A 19,332-nucleotide genomic window follows, 5' to 3' on the forward strand; every position below is an offset into this window, starting at 1 on the left:
GGAATTTTCAGACCAATGGAAACCACACGGTTGACTGTCCACACTTTGGTCATTGCAGGGGATTTCAGTTTCTGGAGATATAATGTAAAATTGGGTGTGCATTCTGCTTGTCATTCAACATAAAATTTACAAATGCAAACAGTGTTTTGTCTCTTTTCCTTTTACGACAATGGCATAATTGAAATCAGAAGGACACCAAATCAGGAAATATGTAGAGAAAATATCCTCTCTCATTTTAATCAGAATATCCATACAGATTTGCATAATAAGTGTTCCTGCTCCAGATGCTATTTAGTTTATTAATTTAATTAGAGGTGTGGGAATACATTTGTCAGAGCATTCATTTAATAGTAGCTGTTCTTTCACAACCAATAGCCTAAGCCCCATAAAGTAATAAACAAGCATCCTTTGCTACCCCAATAATGCAACAAAAACAGAAAATGAGAAGCCTTGACTTATTTAAATTCAGCTAGGAAATGTCATTTACTGTTCTCAAATAGCTTTGCTTCTCCATCAGATGGACAGTCTTCAAGACAAAACTGTTAATATCAAGTACATGATAGTTCTCCATGTCATGAAGACACCCTAAAGCTGACAAAAAAATAAACAAAATTACAAATAATCTGGCAAACTACTGCACAACTGCAGTTTTTCTGTGCAACTGATGCACAGAATTCATAAAGGCAGTTTCGTGCATCAGTTACATTTGTTAAACAACAGTTAGATGGAAATTTTCCCACCAAGGATTAATCTGAAATTCATGTGCAAGAAAGGTGTTGAAATCCTGAGTTTTGAGTTTACCGCCAATATAATCCAAAACATACTCTAATGTCAGTACTGCTGACATAAACCAAATTAATTTCTCTAACTCTTTGCAATGACATGGCAAAAACCTGGCAATTTTCAATTAAAGAAAAAAAAAAGTTTTTTTTCTAATAATGATTTATCTGTAGATCTTTCTTTCAGATGTATTTACTGCACAAAATATTGTTATTTTTAAATACAATGATGAGCACTAGAGAGCACAAATCTGCCTTTCAATATGAAGATTGAGATAAATAAAAATTCATGTAAATATAAGATTAATTATCTGAGAAAAAGTGTTAAATTGAAGTTGACCAAAGCCTAGGGGGCTCTTTAGGATTGCTCCCAGTTATCCCAATGGTGACAGAATGCAATCTGTAGATATCCTGAGTGTCTTCAAGTCACAAAAAAGTAAAAAAATGCTGTTTGCTATCGTCTTTTGAGAATGAATTGAGTTTAAGGCGATCACATTTTACGGAGTGGAAGATTAGGGCAAGACGATTATCTGGAGGCGTGCTCTTAAATAAAGGCAAAACTGAGTCAGCCAAAAGTCACTCAAAGGACATAGAGTTGGCCATTATCTGGTTAACAAAAATCCGCCGCTTTTACAGCCTGTGCGTAACTTTTGGTGACTTTTCTACAAGAACCTTGTTTTCCTTTCCCTGTGCCCCCACAGCGGACGTGTGTGACTCCAACCCCTGCCAGAATGGTGGCATCTGTCTGTCGGGGCTGAACGACGACTTCTACTCCTGCGAGTGTCCCGAGGGCTTCACAGACCCCAACTGCTCCAGCCTTGTGGAGGTTGGTAAGTGCAAATTTAATTGCTGAAATAACTCAAGTGCCCCATTAATCTGTGGCTGGCGGAGCAGTGATCCTGTCCATGGTGTCTTGTAGGGTGATGGGGTCGTTGTGTTGGTCATTATTGGGTTTTTAACCTTATATCTGTGCCATAGACATCTCTATAATAATTAACAGGAAGTTGAAGCGGCATCTGAGAACGTTGTTGCTGAGAAAAGTCCAGTGCTCCACTTCACAAAAAGTCCATAGTGGTGCCTTACAAGTGGCCAACATTTTTCAAAGATCCATTCCAGATAATTCTATGTATCCTCCTGCAACCAGTGCCCTTTCAAAGTCTCAGTGCCAATAAAGTTATGCTGATGTCCAGAGTAAAGATTAATTTCTTATGCAAATGAAGAGATAGGAACAGCACAGGAGTAAACCAGCATAACACATAGTCACTTGTTTGAATTTCAAAATAATTACCCATCTGGAGGCTCTAATTAATCATTAGATGAGTGCATAGAGCACAAGTCAAATGTATGGAAATTTTGTGATGTGCACTTGACACAGAGCAAACACAAATTTCAGTGGTAGATCCAAAACATCCAGCAGGTCAGGCCTCCATCTTAATAAAACTTGAGAAGAAAATCAGAATCTGAAGGAAAAGATGGTAGATGGTTCACTGAAAGTTCATTGAGCTCTTGTATAATCCCAAAGAAGGTATAAAAATATGCTTACAGTGTAAAATGATGGAACTGTCACAGCTGGGCTCAACACTGCAACTGTCCTAAATCTGTGTGGTTCTCATTTTTTAATAAATAAATAAAAACTATGCAGGGAGAACCTGGGTACACTGTTCTGAGGATTAAATAAATCTCTTTCATGAGATAAAGGGAGCAAAACTTAGGAACACAGGGCTCTTTTATTTATGGGGTTACTTTTGTTCATTTTCTTTCCTGAAAATGATGCTACTGCTGTTTTGAGAGTGAATTCTACATGCCCACAATGCAGTTTTAGAGGAATTTTGGGTTTCATTTGATTTCCCTTGACTTAAATTTCCTGCAAACAAATGGAGTTACTTCCTGTGGGAGAACGACCAACTTCAGGCACCAACTGCACTTTTTTCTAACTCTAAAATGTCATTGTAGGTGGTTACCACCTAAAATTTGAGTTGCACAAGGAGGTGCTTGTTGCCTCGATGAAGCCACACAAGAAGCCAGGGTACACTGCCTCAAATCCCATTTTCCATCCCTTTCCCTATATTTTTTATCACTGCTTGAATTTATCCTATGTATATAGGTCATGCTACCCTAAGATGACCTAGACATGGCTTCACTTCAGGAAACTTTTGGGTTTATTGTGTAATTGGCTGGCACAAAATTGCATGGCACATAACTGGGAGGATGCCAGGCATGAGTGAATCTGAGAATAAATCATATTGTGATAATTGCCACTGTAATTAGCAGATGAGAATTAATAGGGCTTTAAAAAATACACATATACTTAAACTAAAATCTTCAAGCACTTCAACTAAAACTCAGTTTGGTAAACAGAGTAAAGCATAAGTAAATAACTTGACAGTATGTGGCAATCACAGCACTTACACAAACAGGATGTTGCATTTCTAGTTTTCAATCCATGGGGAATATTTGCTGGGCAACATTGTTTAAGTAAATAACTTATTAATATTCCTGTAGTAACTAATCTAGAATGTTAATTTAGTTTATGTTTGTCTTGTTTGCTACATGTATGGATTCAGTCTGGCCGCGTTAAAAACTATAAAAATAGATTTTAAAATAATCTCTCACTTTTTAGTAAAGTATTATTCTGAATTTTGTACCCCTGTACACAGTCATATAAGCCACTGGAAAAAAAACGGTATTTCAAGAAAATAATTTGATTTTTTTCCTATGGAAATGATGACAATTAATATAAGCTGTTAGTCAATCAGACTCCATTAATTCCAATACTGAACTATTTCAAGCAAAATAATGTTGTAAGGTGGGTCTAGAGGAGCCCAGGAGTGCAAGACCCTGAATGATCACTTTTACTAAGAGTGTTTATTAGATGTAAGATCTAAGAAGGAATGCTATTAAAGGTTGCTCCTCTTTGGCTTTTTAATGAGTTTTTGCAGAAAAGCTAATCTCTTAATCCCTCATATCTCGAAAAGGCTTCTTGACAATTTTCTGTGTAGTTGAAAACACTTAGTTGGTTAAAAATTGGTATTCAGGATGTCAAGAGGCACCACGTAGGAAGAAAAGAGGAGGGTGAGGAGAAAAAACAACACAGAGAAGAGCCTTTGTCACTCTGTCTCCCTCAAAAGAGCTGTACAGAAAATTTTAAAAGCAGCTGAGTGTTCTCTGCATCCCCCTCATTAGAGACTCCACCATCAGACTTTGTTCAGTGACAGGATGCACTGTTGAACTCTGGGCGCCAGCTGGGAAGTCATAAATTTTTCAAGGGACATACCTTAAACAGGAGGATTTTCACAGTAAAAGACAACAGGGATTTTACTTAATCATGCATTAATGTGGGTAAATAAAGGCAATCCCATTCAGACGGCAAGTTGTGAACTATGCAGAGGAAAAAAAAGAAATAGATGCATACAAGTACCCAGGAAGATCAAATATTTAGGCAGAAGTCTTCCCTAAATAGATCAACAAGACAGTTTGGGAGCTGCATGGATGCACAAGAATGCAACTGCCTTTATTACCTTAACAGAACTAAAATTTAAAACAACCTGATATTGATCATAGTACCAATTTCAAGCTAAGAAGATTAATTGATAATGTGTTTTTACAAATTTACCCATGGAAAAATATTATTTTTCTGCCATATTTAATTTTTTTCTGAGCCTGTAACTTTGAGCGTGCCTAAACCAAAATTTATATAAAATGCTCGTGATACTAATTGGTATGTTTTAAATTGCTAATCCCATTCTGACCCTACTCTTTTGTTAATGGCAATCCCACTTCACTTCCTGTGCTTACTTATATCCCATACCTAGTCGTGCTAAAAGACTTGAGTGGAGGTGAATCTGTAATATCCCCCTTATTTGTGCAGCCAGGTTTTTCAGTGCTCTAACAGATTTTAAATACCTGATAAACTGGCAGAGAATAAGACAGAGACAGGCAGCAAAATCTCTGTTTTAGTTGTTTTCCATACAGCACATCCTCCAGCGAGGGAGAGAAGGATTTATCTAAACAGATAAAAGGTGATTATATGAAACATTCCAAATAGCAGGATGTTTTCCAAAGATGATAAGAACACTATGGTCTGAGTTAACTCTTCAGCAGACACCTGTCTATGTATATGGAAGCATTAATTTTAATGTAAATTGAAACAAAATAATTTTCAAGTAATTAATATTGGCACTGAAATGCATTGCAGAGAAGTTGACAGACTTCACATCTTTTAAATAACTCACAAGTCATTCTCAGGAATCATGTAAATTGTAGAAGTATCATAAACAACAACAGTTACAGGCAATTAATAAGAGTCTTTAACAAATTCCGCTCAGGAAAATTCTTAATGTGCTGCCTGTCAACTTGGGTGACTAGTTAGCCATGGACAGCACAAAAGGGGAGCTATGAAATTACACTGGGGGAAGTTTTCTTTGAAATAAAAATTCCTCCTGTTTTGTTTAGTGTGTGCATAAGGGAAAATGGGGGGAGAAATACAACATTGATGACAAAAAAAGAGCAAGTAGGTTTATTATGCCATAAGGCAATGAGAGTGTGCTCCAGGAGTGACCATGTTCATGTTTGAAATCTGAGCATCTTAAAACTACTCGGTTTTGATCTTCCAAATCTGAAATTCAATAACTGTCTGAGAGGATAAACTGGTGAACATGTTTAGTTTATTTAAGTGAAAAAAAAAACAACAGATGTCAAATAGGCTGCCAGCATCCTTTTGGAAAGTGTCTGTACCTTTTATGTCAGCTCTCAATACTCACTGAGAGGATCTCATTACTGAGAAACATGGTAAAAATGCCTGTGTGCATTTTGGAAGGGTGGAAGAGCAAGTTAATGATCTTGTAGTTGATGATCAAGGGATGTTGGGTCTAAGTGCAGCATGGAGGCTGAGTGAAGGGAGAAGAGTTGAAAGGTAAAACAAAGGTGCCAGTTTTCCACAACATCTTTATTCTGCCAAGTGATTAAGATGTGATTGTGGGGTTCCTTGCTTAGCACATTGCAGTTTTCCATATCAGTTCAGTCTTTCCAGTATCCAGAGTAACCTATTTCTTTGACAGCTGCTGTCTCTCAGCCAGAAATGCAGGAATCAAAGGGGTTCTTCCCTTCTCCTGTTGTTAAGTAAAAAATTCAGTGAGCTGGATTAGGCCCAGCGTGCTGTGATTTGTTTGCTTTGTGGCTTTATTTGCACAACCTAAGTGTCTGCTTCTGCTTTCCTGACCTCTGCACTGACAGGACAAGGGCTTCTGAAGGAAATTAGTACAGATAAAATTCCTGTCACTCATTTCCAGTCAGTCTTGCAGATGCTTTTCAATGCCATGATTAGAAATGACTGAATGATTTCAAAGATGCTTTTATAGTCTTAACTGTAGGAACCCAGAGTGCCGAGAGGATTTCTCTGCCTGTTTTTAAGGGTTCTTACCCCCCTGAGCAACACTGTTTTAGCCTCCAACCTTGGAAAAAATTACCAATGATCAACAAGAACTAGAAAATACAGTGATGTGAATTAGGTGATAGACTACGATGTGAGATTGTCACAGGCTGAAAAATTTAGAGGTTTTGGGCTTCTCTTTGTGGTAAATAGACAAGAGCAAAAAATATCAAAATGGAGGATTGTTGTTGTCCTCTAAACCTTCTTCTCCTTCTTCTACTACTCCATGCTCTGCAGTGGAAGTAGTTTGGGATGATTGGATAGAGAATTCTGCAGTTCCTGCCCGTGTTACTGAATAACTGGTAGGAAAGTGAAAATAATGTACTTTTTTAGTAACTATTGGTTAAATTATCTTTAAAAGGCTTTGTAAATCTTGATAATTGGACTTCTCTCCTGCTTTCTGTTCTCTATGTTATGCCTGGGTCACGCTTGTGGCTCTGTTCCTCTGATAAGACTTAATAAACAACTATCTGGCAGCACTGAAACTCCAGGAAAAGTCTGGGTTTATTCTTTGAAACTCCTTGCAAGGACTTTAAAATATTCTCTCCCATCAGGAGGGATTTGATTTATGGCACGGTTCAGTGTCACTTAACAATATGTGATTTTTTTTTTTATAAGGAGGGTTGTTTGCACCACACATTGAACATATGTACTAATGGATTTTCCAAGGTGGAAATGGTGAAATGAATGCACTCTTACAAAAGAATTCCAATTACTTAATGTCATGTGCATCTAGTTTGCAACTGATATGAAAGTATTCACTTTATCTGTAAATTAGGTGGCCTGAATAATACAACTTAAAGCACTGGCACTCACAAAATCAGAATAGTTGAAGATGTGAGGCAACTGTGAAGGTCTATAGCCTAACCCCACCTCTCAGTGGATGATCCAGGGGTGTAGATTTCTCAGGGTCGTGTCCAGTTGAATTTTGAATATTTCCAGGAGTGGAGATTTTACAGCTTGTCACAGCAATCTGTACCAGTGTTTGATCACCTGCACAGGGAAAAAAAGCAAGGAAACAAACAGATAAACCCCAAAACCCCAAATATATTTAAGTGTAATTTTTTGAAATTTAGCTTTTTCTCATTGTGCTGTCACTATGAACCACTGAGAAGTCCCTGGCTGTGGTGTCTTTATTTCTATTTTCTGCTCCAGGCTTGACAGTCTGATTTCAGGGAAATAATCACATCCCCTGGCCTGCTGGCACTCCTCTCCCTAGTGCAATACAGTCCTAGGTGCAGATTGCCCAGGATATTGGGAAATAGAGTGTGGACTCCAGATTTCAGCATCTATTTTCACTGCTTTGGGTGTAAGTGTCACCCAAATTGATTATATGTATTCCTATATTAGCAAAATCTATGCAAGTGACTCATTTGCCACGTTTCTTATTGTCAGCAGGGAGACTTTAATATATGGCTGTGAGCTCTTCTCCAGTGAACTGTCATGCTTTACACTTGATACTGATTTATTATTTGGGAAAATTGCAAAGGAAATGATTCTCTTTTTGCTGATATTCTCACTCTCAAAAATCATCTCAATGGTTCTGTTGGTAAAAGAAGTTTAACATCAGAGGTGAAATGGGCCTGTGTTTATTTGAATTCAGCAAGAATAATCAGGTTCCATGGTCAGAGGTTAGGTTCTTCTGGGAAAAGAGCGAGAGAGTGGGAGGGGAGGGTTAGAAAACAGATTCTTCCCTGCAGGGCTTTCTCTATGGTACTTATTTGGCTTCTGTGCTGATTTCTTTCCTCATAGGCAAAGATGGAAAGTGTGAGTTTTCTTAAGCAGCAGCTTATTGCTGGAGACATTCTTTGAAATGTTCAGGCTTCCTCTCCTGAATGGTGGAAGTGGCTGAGGAGCAGGGCCCCATCAACGCGGCTCCCAACTAAAACGAAGCTGATTTTGTGGGAACATGATTTCTGTTTGTTTACTTCCAGTGGGAAACATCCCCAAGGTATTCACTAAACCCCACTTCCGTATTCCTTTCCTTACAACAAGAATTTGTAGCTTGGGTGGAGACTGGTGACTTTCCTCTTAGTAAATCTGCAGCAGTTGCACGTTCAGCATGTTGAGGGCGTTTCTCAGTGTTCTATTCTGAAGAGTAAAGCTTCACATTTCTGTTATAACAGTGGTTTTATGTGGAGTTAACTGCAAAGCACATTTTTAAAACAGAAATTATCACATAATCAAGATGTTCTCACAGGTTACGGAACTCTGTTAAAAGCAATCAATACATATTAATAAAAATAATCTGAGAAATTAGGCCCTGATGTTTCGTTTCTGGGTAGGCTGAAAAGCGCATAATGCACAGAAATCTAAATTGAGTGGTCTGAATGCATGAGAATGGAATAGCTTGATAAATGTCATTGATTGCAGGGCACAAAATGTTGCAAGGCATAATTTACAACATTTCTGCCAAAACAATTGTCTTTGGTGTTGATTGCCAGCAAATCTGTTGTGAAAATAAGGTTTCAAGTCACAACTGGTGAGGAGGGTGCAATAATGGGTATTCCCAGATTCACAGAATCCCAGGTTGGAAGGGACCTCAAGGATCATCTGGGTCAAACTTTCTTGGCAAAATCATGGTCCAGGCAAGATGGGCCAGAGCCCTGCCCAGCTGAATCTTAAAAATGTCCGGATCTGGGGAGTCCATCACTTCCCTGGACAGATTATTCCAATGGGTGATTGTTATGGTTAAAAGGATTGAAAATTGTTCCTCTTGTGTCCAGTCAGAGCCTCCCCAGGAGTCCCTGGCACCCCTTACCCCTTGTCTTTTCCGTGTGGCTCCGTGTACAAAGGGACTCTCCACCTCCTCTGTGGCCACCCTTTAAACAGTGGAACGTGTGGTGAGGGCTCCCCTCAGCTTCCTCTCCTCAAGGCTGAACAAACCCAGGTCTCTCAGCCTTTCCTCACCTGCAAGACTTCCCAGCCCTTGGATCCTCTTTGTGGCCCTTTTCTGGACCCTCTCCAGCACAACAGGGACCAAACCTGGACACAGTGCTCCAGGTGTGACCCAACAAACGCTGAGCAAAGCGGGACCATGGATTTACCTCTGATAGATTTGCCCTTTTTGATGCCTCTTTGTGTGAACAATCCCACAGTTCCTTCTCCATCTCTTGCCCTTTGCTCCACAATGTCCTTGAGCCTCTTGTCCTGGGGAGTCCCAGAGCTGGACACACCACTACAGATGTGTCTTATTGCTAGGCAGACAGAAGGATCACCCACCCTAACCCGCTGCCAGTGCTCTGCCTAATGCAGCCCAGAATGCTGCTGCCAATTGTAAAAGAAAAGGTGGTTCATACAATAGTTAGGTTTAATCAGAATGTTTCTTGTATACAGTATTTTGAAATACGTGACAGAACTTAAAAGTGTATGCAGCACCACTGATCTCAGCATGACCACGCACAACGTTTGTAGGTAGTGAAAACTTTAATTCCTGAATGAGAAATGCCCTGTCAAATAAACCCCATGCTGGAATTCATATCACATTTCTTATTTTTCTGTTCCCAAATTTGTTATTTGAAAGTGCAAACTGGCCAGGGATAAGCAGCTCTGGTCACACATTAGAGGGTGACCAGTGGTACACTCTGAAGGAGATTTTATGAATTTTATACGTCTAATTAGAAGGGCAAATGGAAAACATCCAGGCTCTTGTTGGCAGGCCTACTGCCCAGGATGAGACCTTGCAAAGAAAAACAAGGTTTTTGAGCATGGTTTTATTTGCAAAAACACATCCCCAGACCCTGCTTTCAGTTGGAGGGATGAAGGACTCAGTAGCGCATCATGTTTTGATTGAAAGCTCCAACACTGATGGCAAGACTTGCATGCAGAAATGTTGAGAAAAGCATGCATGTAGGCCATGGAGAACTGGGACAAACTGTGGACTTTCCATCCAGGTGTTATTGAACTTGAAAGTCCAAGTGTTCAGAGCCTGTTAAATGCAGGGTGCTCCAGAAACAGGAGCTGGCACCTGCCTGGGCTGTGTGTACTGGAAGGGAGGCATCTCTTGTGAGCTGGGTCCATTTCCACAAGGTTTTGCCCTGTTGTATTGGGTGAAGAAGAGAAAGAAAAAGGAACAGAATAAAAAAAAAAGAGCCGTTTTCCCAGAAATGTGTTGTGTCTATGGCCTCATGTATTTTTTAAACCAGCTTCAAAAGAAGTAGGTAGAATAAACTGGCTATGCTTTGTCAGATCTGCCGGTGAAATAGGCAGGGCATAAAAATCTGGAGAGCTTATGCTGACAGACAGGGGGAAATTGCTCTTTGGATAGGTGCTCTTAGCGTTGTCTGGAAAGAGAAGTGTTCAAATAATTCAAATAGGTCTTGGTGGGGCAGCAGCTGCATCGGACTAAAGCAGCAGAGCACATGACACATCAAGATCTAATGAAGTAAATATTCTGGTAACAATATCCTGCACATTTTCACATCCCTGAGTACCTCTGGAGTGGTCCAGGTGCCTGGGAGACTCGCTGACACGGCTGCCAGGCTGTTTGTTGTGATGTTCCATGTCACGTTGACTTTGCTCTTCAGTGTCCCTGTCCTGGTGTTTAAAATAGGTCTCTCACCACTTTTAAAATACCACTATTATTATAATTATTATTATTATCATCATTGTTGTTAATATATGGAAACCATACATATTTTATTGTTCATAATAAATTATTACTGCCTTTAAGACAGTTTCTATTGCTAGATCATTTTTTAATGTATGCCATTATCAGTGTGATATAGTAGAGGTCTCTGTGTTCTTGTCCAGTTCTAAAGAAATTAAGCTTTGCAGGCCTTTTTATACTTTTCAAACACTCATTAGGAATTATTAATTCTTACTGATCAGGGATCACTAAGCATTATCATGCTCAGGATTAATTACTCTTCTGTTTTGCTGGCAATGGGGTGGTAGCTTTATTTTCATGTTTCTTTAGTTTCTTGGCTAATGCAAAGTAAGTAGTTATGGTGATTTTTAAGAGACCAGGCAACACAATTTCTCATAAAATTTATACTTAAGAAATGTTCTTGACGCACTGCCTGTGTTTGTTTTCCCATTTGATATAATATAGTTTTCTCCTGGATTTTTATGTAGAAGGATGTGACTCAACAGTATGGAAGCAACTTACTAAAAATAAAAATGCCAGAAGGAAGCTGATTCTTTAGCTGAGAAAGCAAATTGGTCTTTAATGAGATGTTAATTCTGGCATCCTAGGAGATTCAGATTAGAAGATTTTATACTTCTTAGGAAAAAATGATCAGATGGAAAACCTGGTGGTGTTGAACTTAATGCAAGTCCTAAATGCAATTTGGTGCCAGAGTAAAAGAAACACAAATTAAAAGCTGAATATTGGATCCAGAGACAGATGGACATTATTTGTTTTTTTTTTTCTCTTCCCCTTTAAGTGTTTTACCAGATTCTTTTTTCAAAGCTATTTATATAAAGGGCTCATTAAACAGAGCAAAATACTTCATGTTTTGGAACCACTTTTTCTTACTTTTTGCTCTCCATGTTTGTTTACTTGTTTTTAAGTAATGAATTAAAGGAATACTTCTTTATTACTAAAAAAGTAGATGCAACAGTTCAGGAGCCTTTTTGCTTTTCTCCAGTAATAAAAATATTTCTGTTCAGAAGAAGAAGAATGAGAGTACCCAAACGTTTCTCCTAATAAATTTAATATTTCTAACTGGAAAAAGTTGCTATTTAGTACCTCAGAAATTTCTTTTCACTGTGTAAGTCTGTGTGACCTGATTCCTTTCTATGCTTATTCCTTTCTGATTTAAAATCTCTGTTAAGTCACTTGCTTAAGGGTCTTAGGTGCTCATCCTCCAGATGCAAAATTCCCTTAAGCATTTAAAACACTGTGGAATGATATAGCTACTCTCTTACAATTGTTTTTTTCTTGTTCAGTTCCAGAATACTAAGTGCACTTGTGGAAGATTGTAAACAGGAATACATAAAACTAGTATTGTCTTGAGCAAATACACCTTACCCTTTATTAAGTTGAGGACATTGAGAACTGTTGGTTTTAGAAGAATGTAGAAGAATGTAGAAGAACTGTGCTCATATCAATCAGATGAGACCTTTAAACTTGTTTCAACATGGGATTCATTTGTTCTAAAAATCATATTTTTCCTAGGTAAGGGGAATAACTAAATCCTTTAGTTCTTGATTGGTTTGGTTTGTTGTTGTTTCTTCTCCCTTTACTTTTTTCCCAAATATAAGTGTAATCACAGGAACTCCATAATTTCTATGGTTGAAAGTTTTTCTTATTAAGCTACAAAATAAATGCATGTTTTATTGCAAGGAATCAAGAAAGCAGGGGAATTGCATATGAGATAATAAAATAAAATATAATAAAAAATAACTACCTATAAAAATTATCTGTCAAAATAACAGGAAGGAAAATATCAGAGGGGTGTCTCACGTTTCCTACCCTCTTTTAGGGTTTTAGTTTTTGTCTGGACTTATTGCTATTTAGTCAGATGCACCTGTCCTGCAGCAGCTCATGTCAGGTGTTAATGACAAGGCTGAAATACCCCTTCTTTTCTTCCTTCATTTACCCAGTGAATTATCTAGGGTGGTTCTTTTGGGGTGAAAAGATGCTACATGCCACATGCTCTTCTTTTTGTGCATTCATGGGTAACGAGAATAATGAGGACTTAAGTGCAATGCTGACTGTATGAAGCATATGAATAATTCAACTGGTGTTTTTTCAGATTGTATCACAGGTGTATGGCTTTCTCTAACTTGATGATGCTATAAAATAATGATTAATAATAATTAATTCATATTTATGTTATATTAATGACCAGAATTATTAAGGCATGAGGTTTCATGCTGAATTATGGTTGCAGAGCTAGTATTTCACGTGCATTACTTGAGCTGAACACCTGCTTGAGAACTGCCATTGCACCATGAGTTAGGAGAGTCAATATATTATTTCCTATATTAGGAGAAATTAATCAATGGGATGATTGAAATTAATGTTTCAGCTGCTCCCCCGTGGCTGTATCTGTACTATTAGAATACCAATTTGAGGTGCAAACTCTTGAGTTATGGATGCCATCTTCATTTTGAAACATGCACTGGAATGGCTCCACTCTAAATCAGGCAATTCTGAAGTCTGGAAAATTCAGAAGGTTGACTCAGACATGACCTTAATTTGTTGTCTCTGAAATTAGGAAAAGGGTGAGGTAGAATTCAAGAGCTTCACGATTTGGTGAAATCACACTTCAGCTTCCTTGTTATTTATGATTCCGTTCAGCTCATGTGTCACTTCATGCATAAGTGGTGCCAATATGTGTAGTTCCACTCTTCTGATCTATGCTTTTGACAGATATCTAATTCCCACATGCATGAATGCATGCAAGGTTTTAATGTTTTTTTCAAATGGATGGGTATGAGACATGCATATGCAACCTGCTTTGTTTGCCTGTTCATAAGCACAGTACTCTGATCATGGAATCACAGAATGTTTTGGGTTGGGAGGGACCTCAAAGCCCATCCAGCACCACCCCTGCCATGCACAGGGACACCTCCCACTGTCCCAGGCTGCTCCCAGCCCCAATGTCCAGCCTGGCCTTGGGCACTGCCAGGGATCCAGGGGCAGCCCCAGCTGCTCTGGGCACCCTGTGCCAGGGCCTGCCCACCCTCACAGAGGAGCTATTCCTCCTAATATCTCATCCAAACCTTCTCTCTGGCAGTGGGAAGCCATTCCCTGTGTCCTGTCACCCCATCCCCTGTCAGTTGTCTCTCTCCATCTTTCCTGTCAGCTCGCTCAGGCACTTCAAGGCCACAGTGAGGTCACCCCAAATCCTCCTCTTCTTCAGGCTGAACAATCTCAATCTTCCCAGCCTGAATGATGTCCTACACTTACTTCCTAACAGACTAATCAAAGTGGTCAAAATATCCAGGAATGTTTAGTTTTGCCATACAAGCTTCTTCTGCATAGAGAAGGGGATACAAATTCTCAGACTTCAAGTCCTCATGGAGACGCTTCACATGTTGCATTTCCATTCATAGACAACTCTTCCTGGCCCTTTCCCTTTGTATCAGTGCATCCACACAAACATATGTTATGAAAGATGTGTCTTCTGCATAACGTATTTTTTGTTCCTTTTGCCCACCTAAAAGGTCATGGAAAGAAGTTCCAGGGCTGGCAGATATTTTTCCTGTGTAAGATCCCTCACTCTGGAAGACAGGGTTTGGAGTGATATGCCTGTGGATTCAGAGTTTCAGAGGGGAAAGCCAAGATATCTGTTAATTCCAGAGTCTTTTTTCTAAATCCCAGCCAGTGTTTTTTGTAGCTCCTCATGGCTTTGAACAGCAATAGCTATTTGGCTTCTCTTGACTGTTTTTGCTCAACTGGTCCTTTCCAAGCACAGATGTGGGAAGAACTAGAGAGGAAAGAACAACTGCTGCTGTGGCAACTGCTTCTAAACATACTTAGGGGTTTTCATGGGGTCTGATGTGTTTCATGATGCAAACAGAAACGGGGCAGACGTAAAATTCCTCATTTGTTGATGAGGATTCATTTCCAACATAGACTGGAAGCAACTTCATCTTCAAATGCATATTTAAGGTTAAATGAATTGGCTACTAATGAACATTTAATGTCCTTTATAAAACCAAGCTAATAATAACAAAACTCCCAAAAATAAAGCAAGAAAAAAAAAAAGAGTATGTTAGTCCCCAGACTGTCAGATGTGTTGTAGCAAAAGCCATCAAGGGGGAGGTGCCAGGAAAGGATGTACCTGAAGAAGAGGTAATATGCTATTAGAAATATGCTGAAGAACTGAGACATTTTATGCCCAGTTCTTCTCCAACATGATAGTAACATATGCACTCATTAAAAAAATTCTTGCTTCCTTATTTATTCATCAGTTGCAGTGACTAGAGATTTAGAAAGGGTGAAAAGCTCAGTTTCAACAACTTGCATTTAAATAAGATGAAAATTAAATTCTCAGTGAGAGCCTACAGTGAGTATCTTGGGGCTCAGCAGACTATACTTGTCTAAGTACTAATGTTGATTAAAAGACATCATAAAACACCACCACACAGTTTCAGGTTTCCCAAACCATGTTTTTGAGTTTAGTTCTGCACACAAAAACCATGTTCTTATGGCAGATGTGTCTTTCCCCTACATTAACCAGCTTTCTCCTGTTGGGACAGTACGAACTAAAAACATTCCTACTGTTGCAAAGAGGAGTTTTCATCGTTGGCAAAGATTCTTAACAACTTAAATACACCTGAGAAAAGTTTCTGAGAAGTTGTTGCAGCCCTTTGTTAGCACAAGGTCTGCATTTGCAGAGGCAGTGATGAGATCAAGGCTTGCAGCAGAATCGTGGTAGTGGATCAAGACTTGAAGCCTTCAGAAACCAGTAAGAAAAATATTTTTAAGAGCTAAATTTCAGTGTATTATATTACTATTATCTGGAAATATAAAGCATCCAGTACATATAAAGTACCCAGTTCTGTCAAACTCAATTTGAATTGACATTAAATCAAACAAAAAGCATTTTTGAAGCTGTCTTGGTTTTCTCCATGTGTAAGTAAGATGAGGGCAGTAAGGGTGTGAAATAACATAGAGACAGATGTACGCCAATATATTCAAGTACAAATGTAATCTTGCTGCAATTGAGAAAGAGAAGCATGTCTTGATTAAAAATTCCTATTACTTTCCTCTCCATCTTAGGCAGGTCAACTTTTTAATCATCAGTTATATCATTCATTATGAACAGTCTAATGAGGCCAGAATTTGGTCCTTTAAGATTAATTTTTGCAGATAGGAAAACTGCGTTGTCAGTGTCATTTGATTTATTCAAAAATATGACTGAATGGGCTGTAATTTATAAGGGGAACGATGACAGTCATAAAAAGAAAATATTTAATTTCAGCTTCTGCTTTTCCTGGCATGAAATAAGAAACATCTGCAGTAGTCATTAGCTCGTAGCTGAACAATACATTAGCTTAAGTCAGCAACAAAAGTGAACAGTGGATTAACTTTGTCCTCACTGGTGGTGACTTTGGGATCAGTTTTACGTGCACTAAACCAACAGATCCTGACCAAGGTAGCATAAACAAAGTAAATAACTATATCAGCCTGAATGCAAGGTGGATGTTTCTGAAACATCAGTGCATTCATCACTTGCCCTCTCAGGGTGGAAGAAGGGACCTGAGCAGTTTCAAAGAATCAGTAGCTCAAAATGGAATAGATTAATTATATTTCACGTATTGCAGCTGAATAAATGAATGCTTAAAGACCATGAAATAAAAAGTTTACTAAAATAAGGAATGTAAATATTAAGCTAGCAGGCTATGAATCTTGATACTGATAGAAACTGGGATGTGTTAAGCATTTCTTTCATGCATCTTACAGTTAAATACAGAAAGAATTAAATTACACAGTTTTTTTCTGGCCTTGCTGAAATCAAACTGGTGGTAATACTTTAGGAGGAATATCCAAGACTTTTTTAGGAAAAAAAAATTATTAAAACTACAGTAATTGAATTAGATGTCTTTTCTTTTTTTAATAATTTCATTTGCCACTGAATTTAATTTCATATCCTGTAACAAGCAGTGTTGAATCTCTCTGTTTCTCATGAACTGTGCTCATTCAAAAATGTTCCATAGTAGCTGTGCTGTTCTGCTTCGACTTGGCAGCCCTAAAAACTACATTTCCTACACTGAAATCACTTGGCTTGGTGTGACAGCTCTGCTTGGAGCCTGAGAACTCTACAGGTTGAGTAGGAGAGGAGACATGACTTGTGGGTGACACTATAAATCTAGTTTATTTGCATTTTTACAGCCTTCACAACCATATTTGGATAGGAAGGAGACAATTTCGCATCATAAACGTAGAAAAAGATTTTTTTTTTTCATGTCGTTAGCCAGTGTGTGGTACCCGAATCACAGTGGCAACACCCTGTCTGGTGAGACATGGAGCAGCAAAGAGGATGTGATTAATAGAAAACCAGAGTGTAGTACAGTGAAACATAGCAGTGATGGCCTGCCTGGTGAGAACAAAGTGGTGAAGGGAGCCTGATTAAAAGGAATCAAAACAGCCTAGCAAAGCAGCTAAACAGCATCACAAAGAGAGGGAGAGGGGAGTGACTGCGCGGTTCAAGAGAAGCTCCAGGGAAATTGAGTTTTTTTGCAATTTAATGGGATCTGTAGGACTAGATCATCTGCAAGACCACACATTTCCACTCTTTGGGAGCAGAAAAAGTATCCTCTCAGACTGGAGAAGGGTTACCAAACCCTTTGGCAGAGGAGCTGAGGACACAGGTGCTGTGTATTCTCGCTTCGCGGAGACCAGAACAAGTCAAAAATGTAAAAAGCAGTCTACGTGCACTTCAACATTTTTAACGGGTGTTCAGGGCCCATCATTCACAAGCTTGTAGCTTGATTTGCTTGTAGCTCAGATTTGCAGCTGTCTGTGAGGATTCCTCAGCACCAGGAGCAGAAGAGGCCATCGTCAGGACATGCAGGAGGACCTCTGTCAGTCACAGTGTGCCATCATACCCAAACATTGCTGCCTGCAGTCCAAAGAGCCATCCCCAAGCTCTGCTGTCCCCAGGAAACTTACAAATAGGATAAATCCAGGAAGAAGAGGGGATTTAGAGAAGGGATTTTGATAAGGTGAGGGAAGCCCAGCTGATCTAGCTGTCAGTCTCTGCTCTAAAAGTAGCTGGAAAACGGCATTGTTTAGATTATGTGTATTTCAAGGATTTTTTTTGCCTGCCCCTTTACCTGGCTGCCACTGTGGTACAATCTGCAGTTACAGCTTCATCTAGAAATGCAGCTTCATCTTTTGAGGTGGACGTCAGCAATTAAACAAATAAACTAACAAAAACCAGCTTTTCAGCACTGGATTTATTTTCTGGGTGTAGATACTGCTCAGGTGCTTCTGTATTTATGTTTTCAACAACCAGTAACAGAACTCTCTAACCCTTACTTCTGATTATTTCTACTGTTGTTCTGGTAACATTCTGTTTTCTTTTTCTCTGCTATTTTCAAGCTTTTGCTGAAATGCAGGCACAAGAACCAGAAAACTTAACCCAAATCTGTTTTAAAATCATTACAGGTGGTACCAAACTAATTTTATATGGGTTTTTTTTTAAAGATGTTTTATATCTCAATGTTGAGGAATCTCATTCACTGTAATATTTATTTTCATTAATAAGAAAAAGAGTAGGTGAGAAAATGGAAAATGGATGGTGTATCAGCAACAGGATTTGTATCAAAAATAGTGTGGCCAGAAAGACAAGGGAAGTGACAAGGTGGGGTTAGGTCACAGATTGGTCTCTATCATCTTGGAAGTCTTTTCCAACCTAAATAATTCTGTGATCCTGTAATTATTTGATCAGTGGGTAAATAGGAAATATTTACAATATAAAAGACTATATTTGCAGTATAAATTGCTGATGGAAAAGGCATTAAGCAGGAAAAGATGTTAATCTGTCCTGCAAACACTCAGCAGAATCACTGTTGTGTAGACAACTGGATATTGCAGATATGATTCTAACCCAAATTTTAGCAAGGGCTGTTACTCAATATAAAACTGGATGAGAAATTATAATTTTTTCAGTACTGTTGAGCATTTTCCATTCATTTTTGAGGGTATTCTGAAACATGGACTTGCTGTGGGTCCAGATGAATCCTTGGTTATCATAACACGAGGTACAACTGGCACTGTGGCGACAATGTTCTTACTGGAAAGATAAAGGAAAAAACCACCTGTGATAACAAAGTAAAAGGTCATGGCAACTTGTAAGTGTAATTTTATTGCAGAATAGCAATGACCACAGGCTGAGACTTCCCAGTGGTGGTGCAGACTGCGGGATATGTGTGGGACATACCTTTGAAAGTCTTCCAAGAACCTTATTCATCCTTTGGTTTGGTACAGGAGAGCTGGAAGAAGTTTGATATTTCAAAAACAACCTGAAGAGTAATCATTACCAGCAGGATGGGATGGAAACCTAACTTCACCAGGAAACTTTCATCAAGAATAACAGTGATAGGACAAGGATTAATGGGGTCAGACTGAAAAGGGGAAGTTTAGGTTGGATATTGGGCAGGAATTGTTCCCTGGCAGGGTGGGCAGGCCCTGGCACAGGGTGCCCAGAGCAGCTGGGGCTG

General features: G+C 38.9%; 1 protein-coding gene across 2 annotated transcripts in view; it reads left to right on the top strand.

The window, feature by feature from the left end:
• EDIL3 (EGF like repeats and discoidin domains 3) overlaps positions 1-19,332 on the top strand; it is a 233,687-nt gene that overhangs the window by 65,238 nt on the left and 149,117 nt on the right. For both annotated transcript variants that reach the window (XM_069001946.1, XM_069001947.1), the window contains exon 2: positions 1,481-1,609. In XM_069001946.1, coding sequence (XP_068858047.1) covers positions 1,481-1,609 — 129 coding nt within the window. The remainder of the gene's footprint in view (positions 1-1,480; positions 1,610-19,332) is intronic.

Source organism: Aphelocoma coerulescens, assembly GCF_041296385.1.
Source record: "Aphelocoma coerulescens isolate FSJ_1873_10779 chromosome Z unlocalized genomic scaffold, UR_Acoe_1.0 ChrZ, whole genome shotgun sequence".
NCBI classification, from domain to species: domain Eukaryota; kingdom Metazoa; phylum Chordata; class Aves; order Passeriformes; family Corvidae; genus Aphelocoma; species Aphelocoma coerulescens.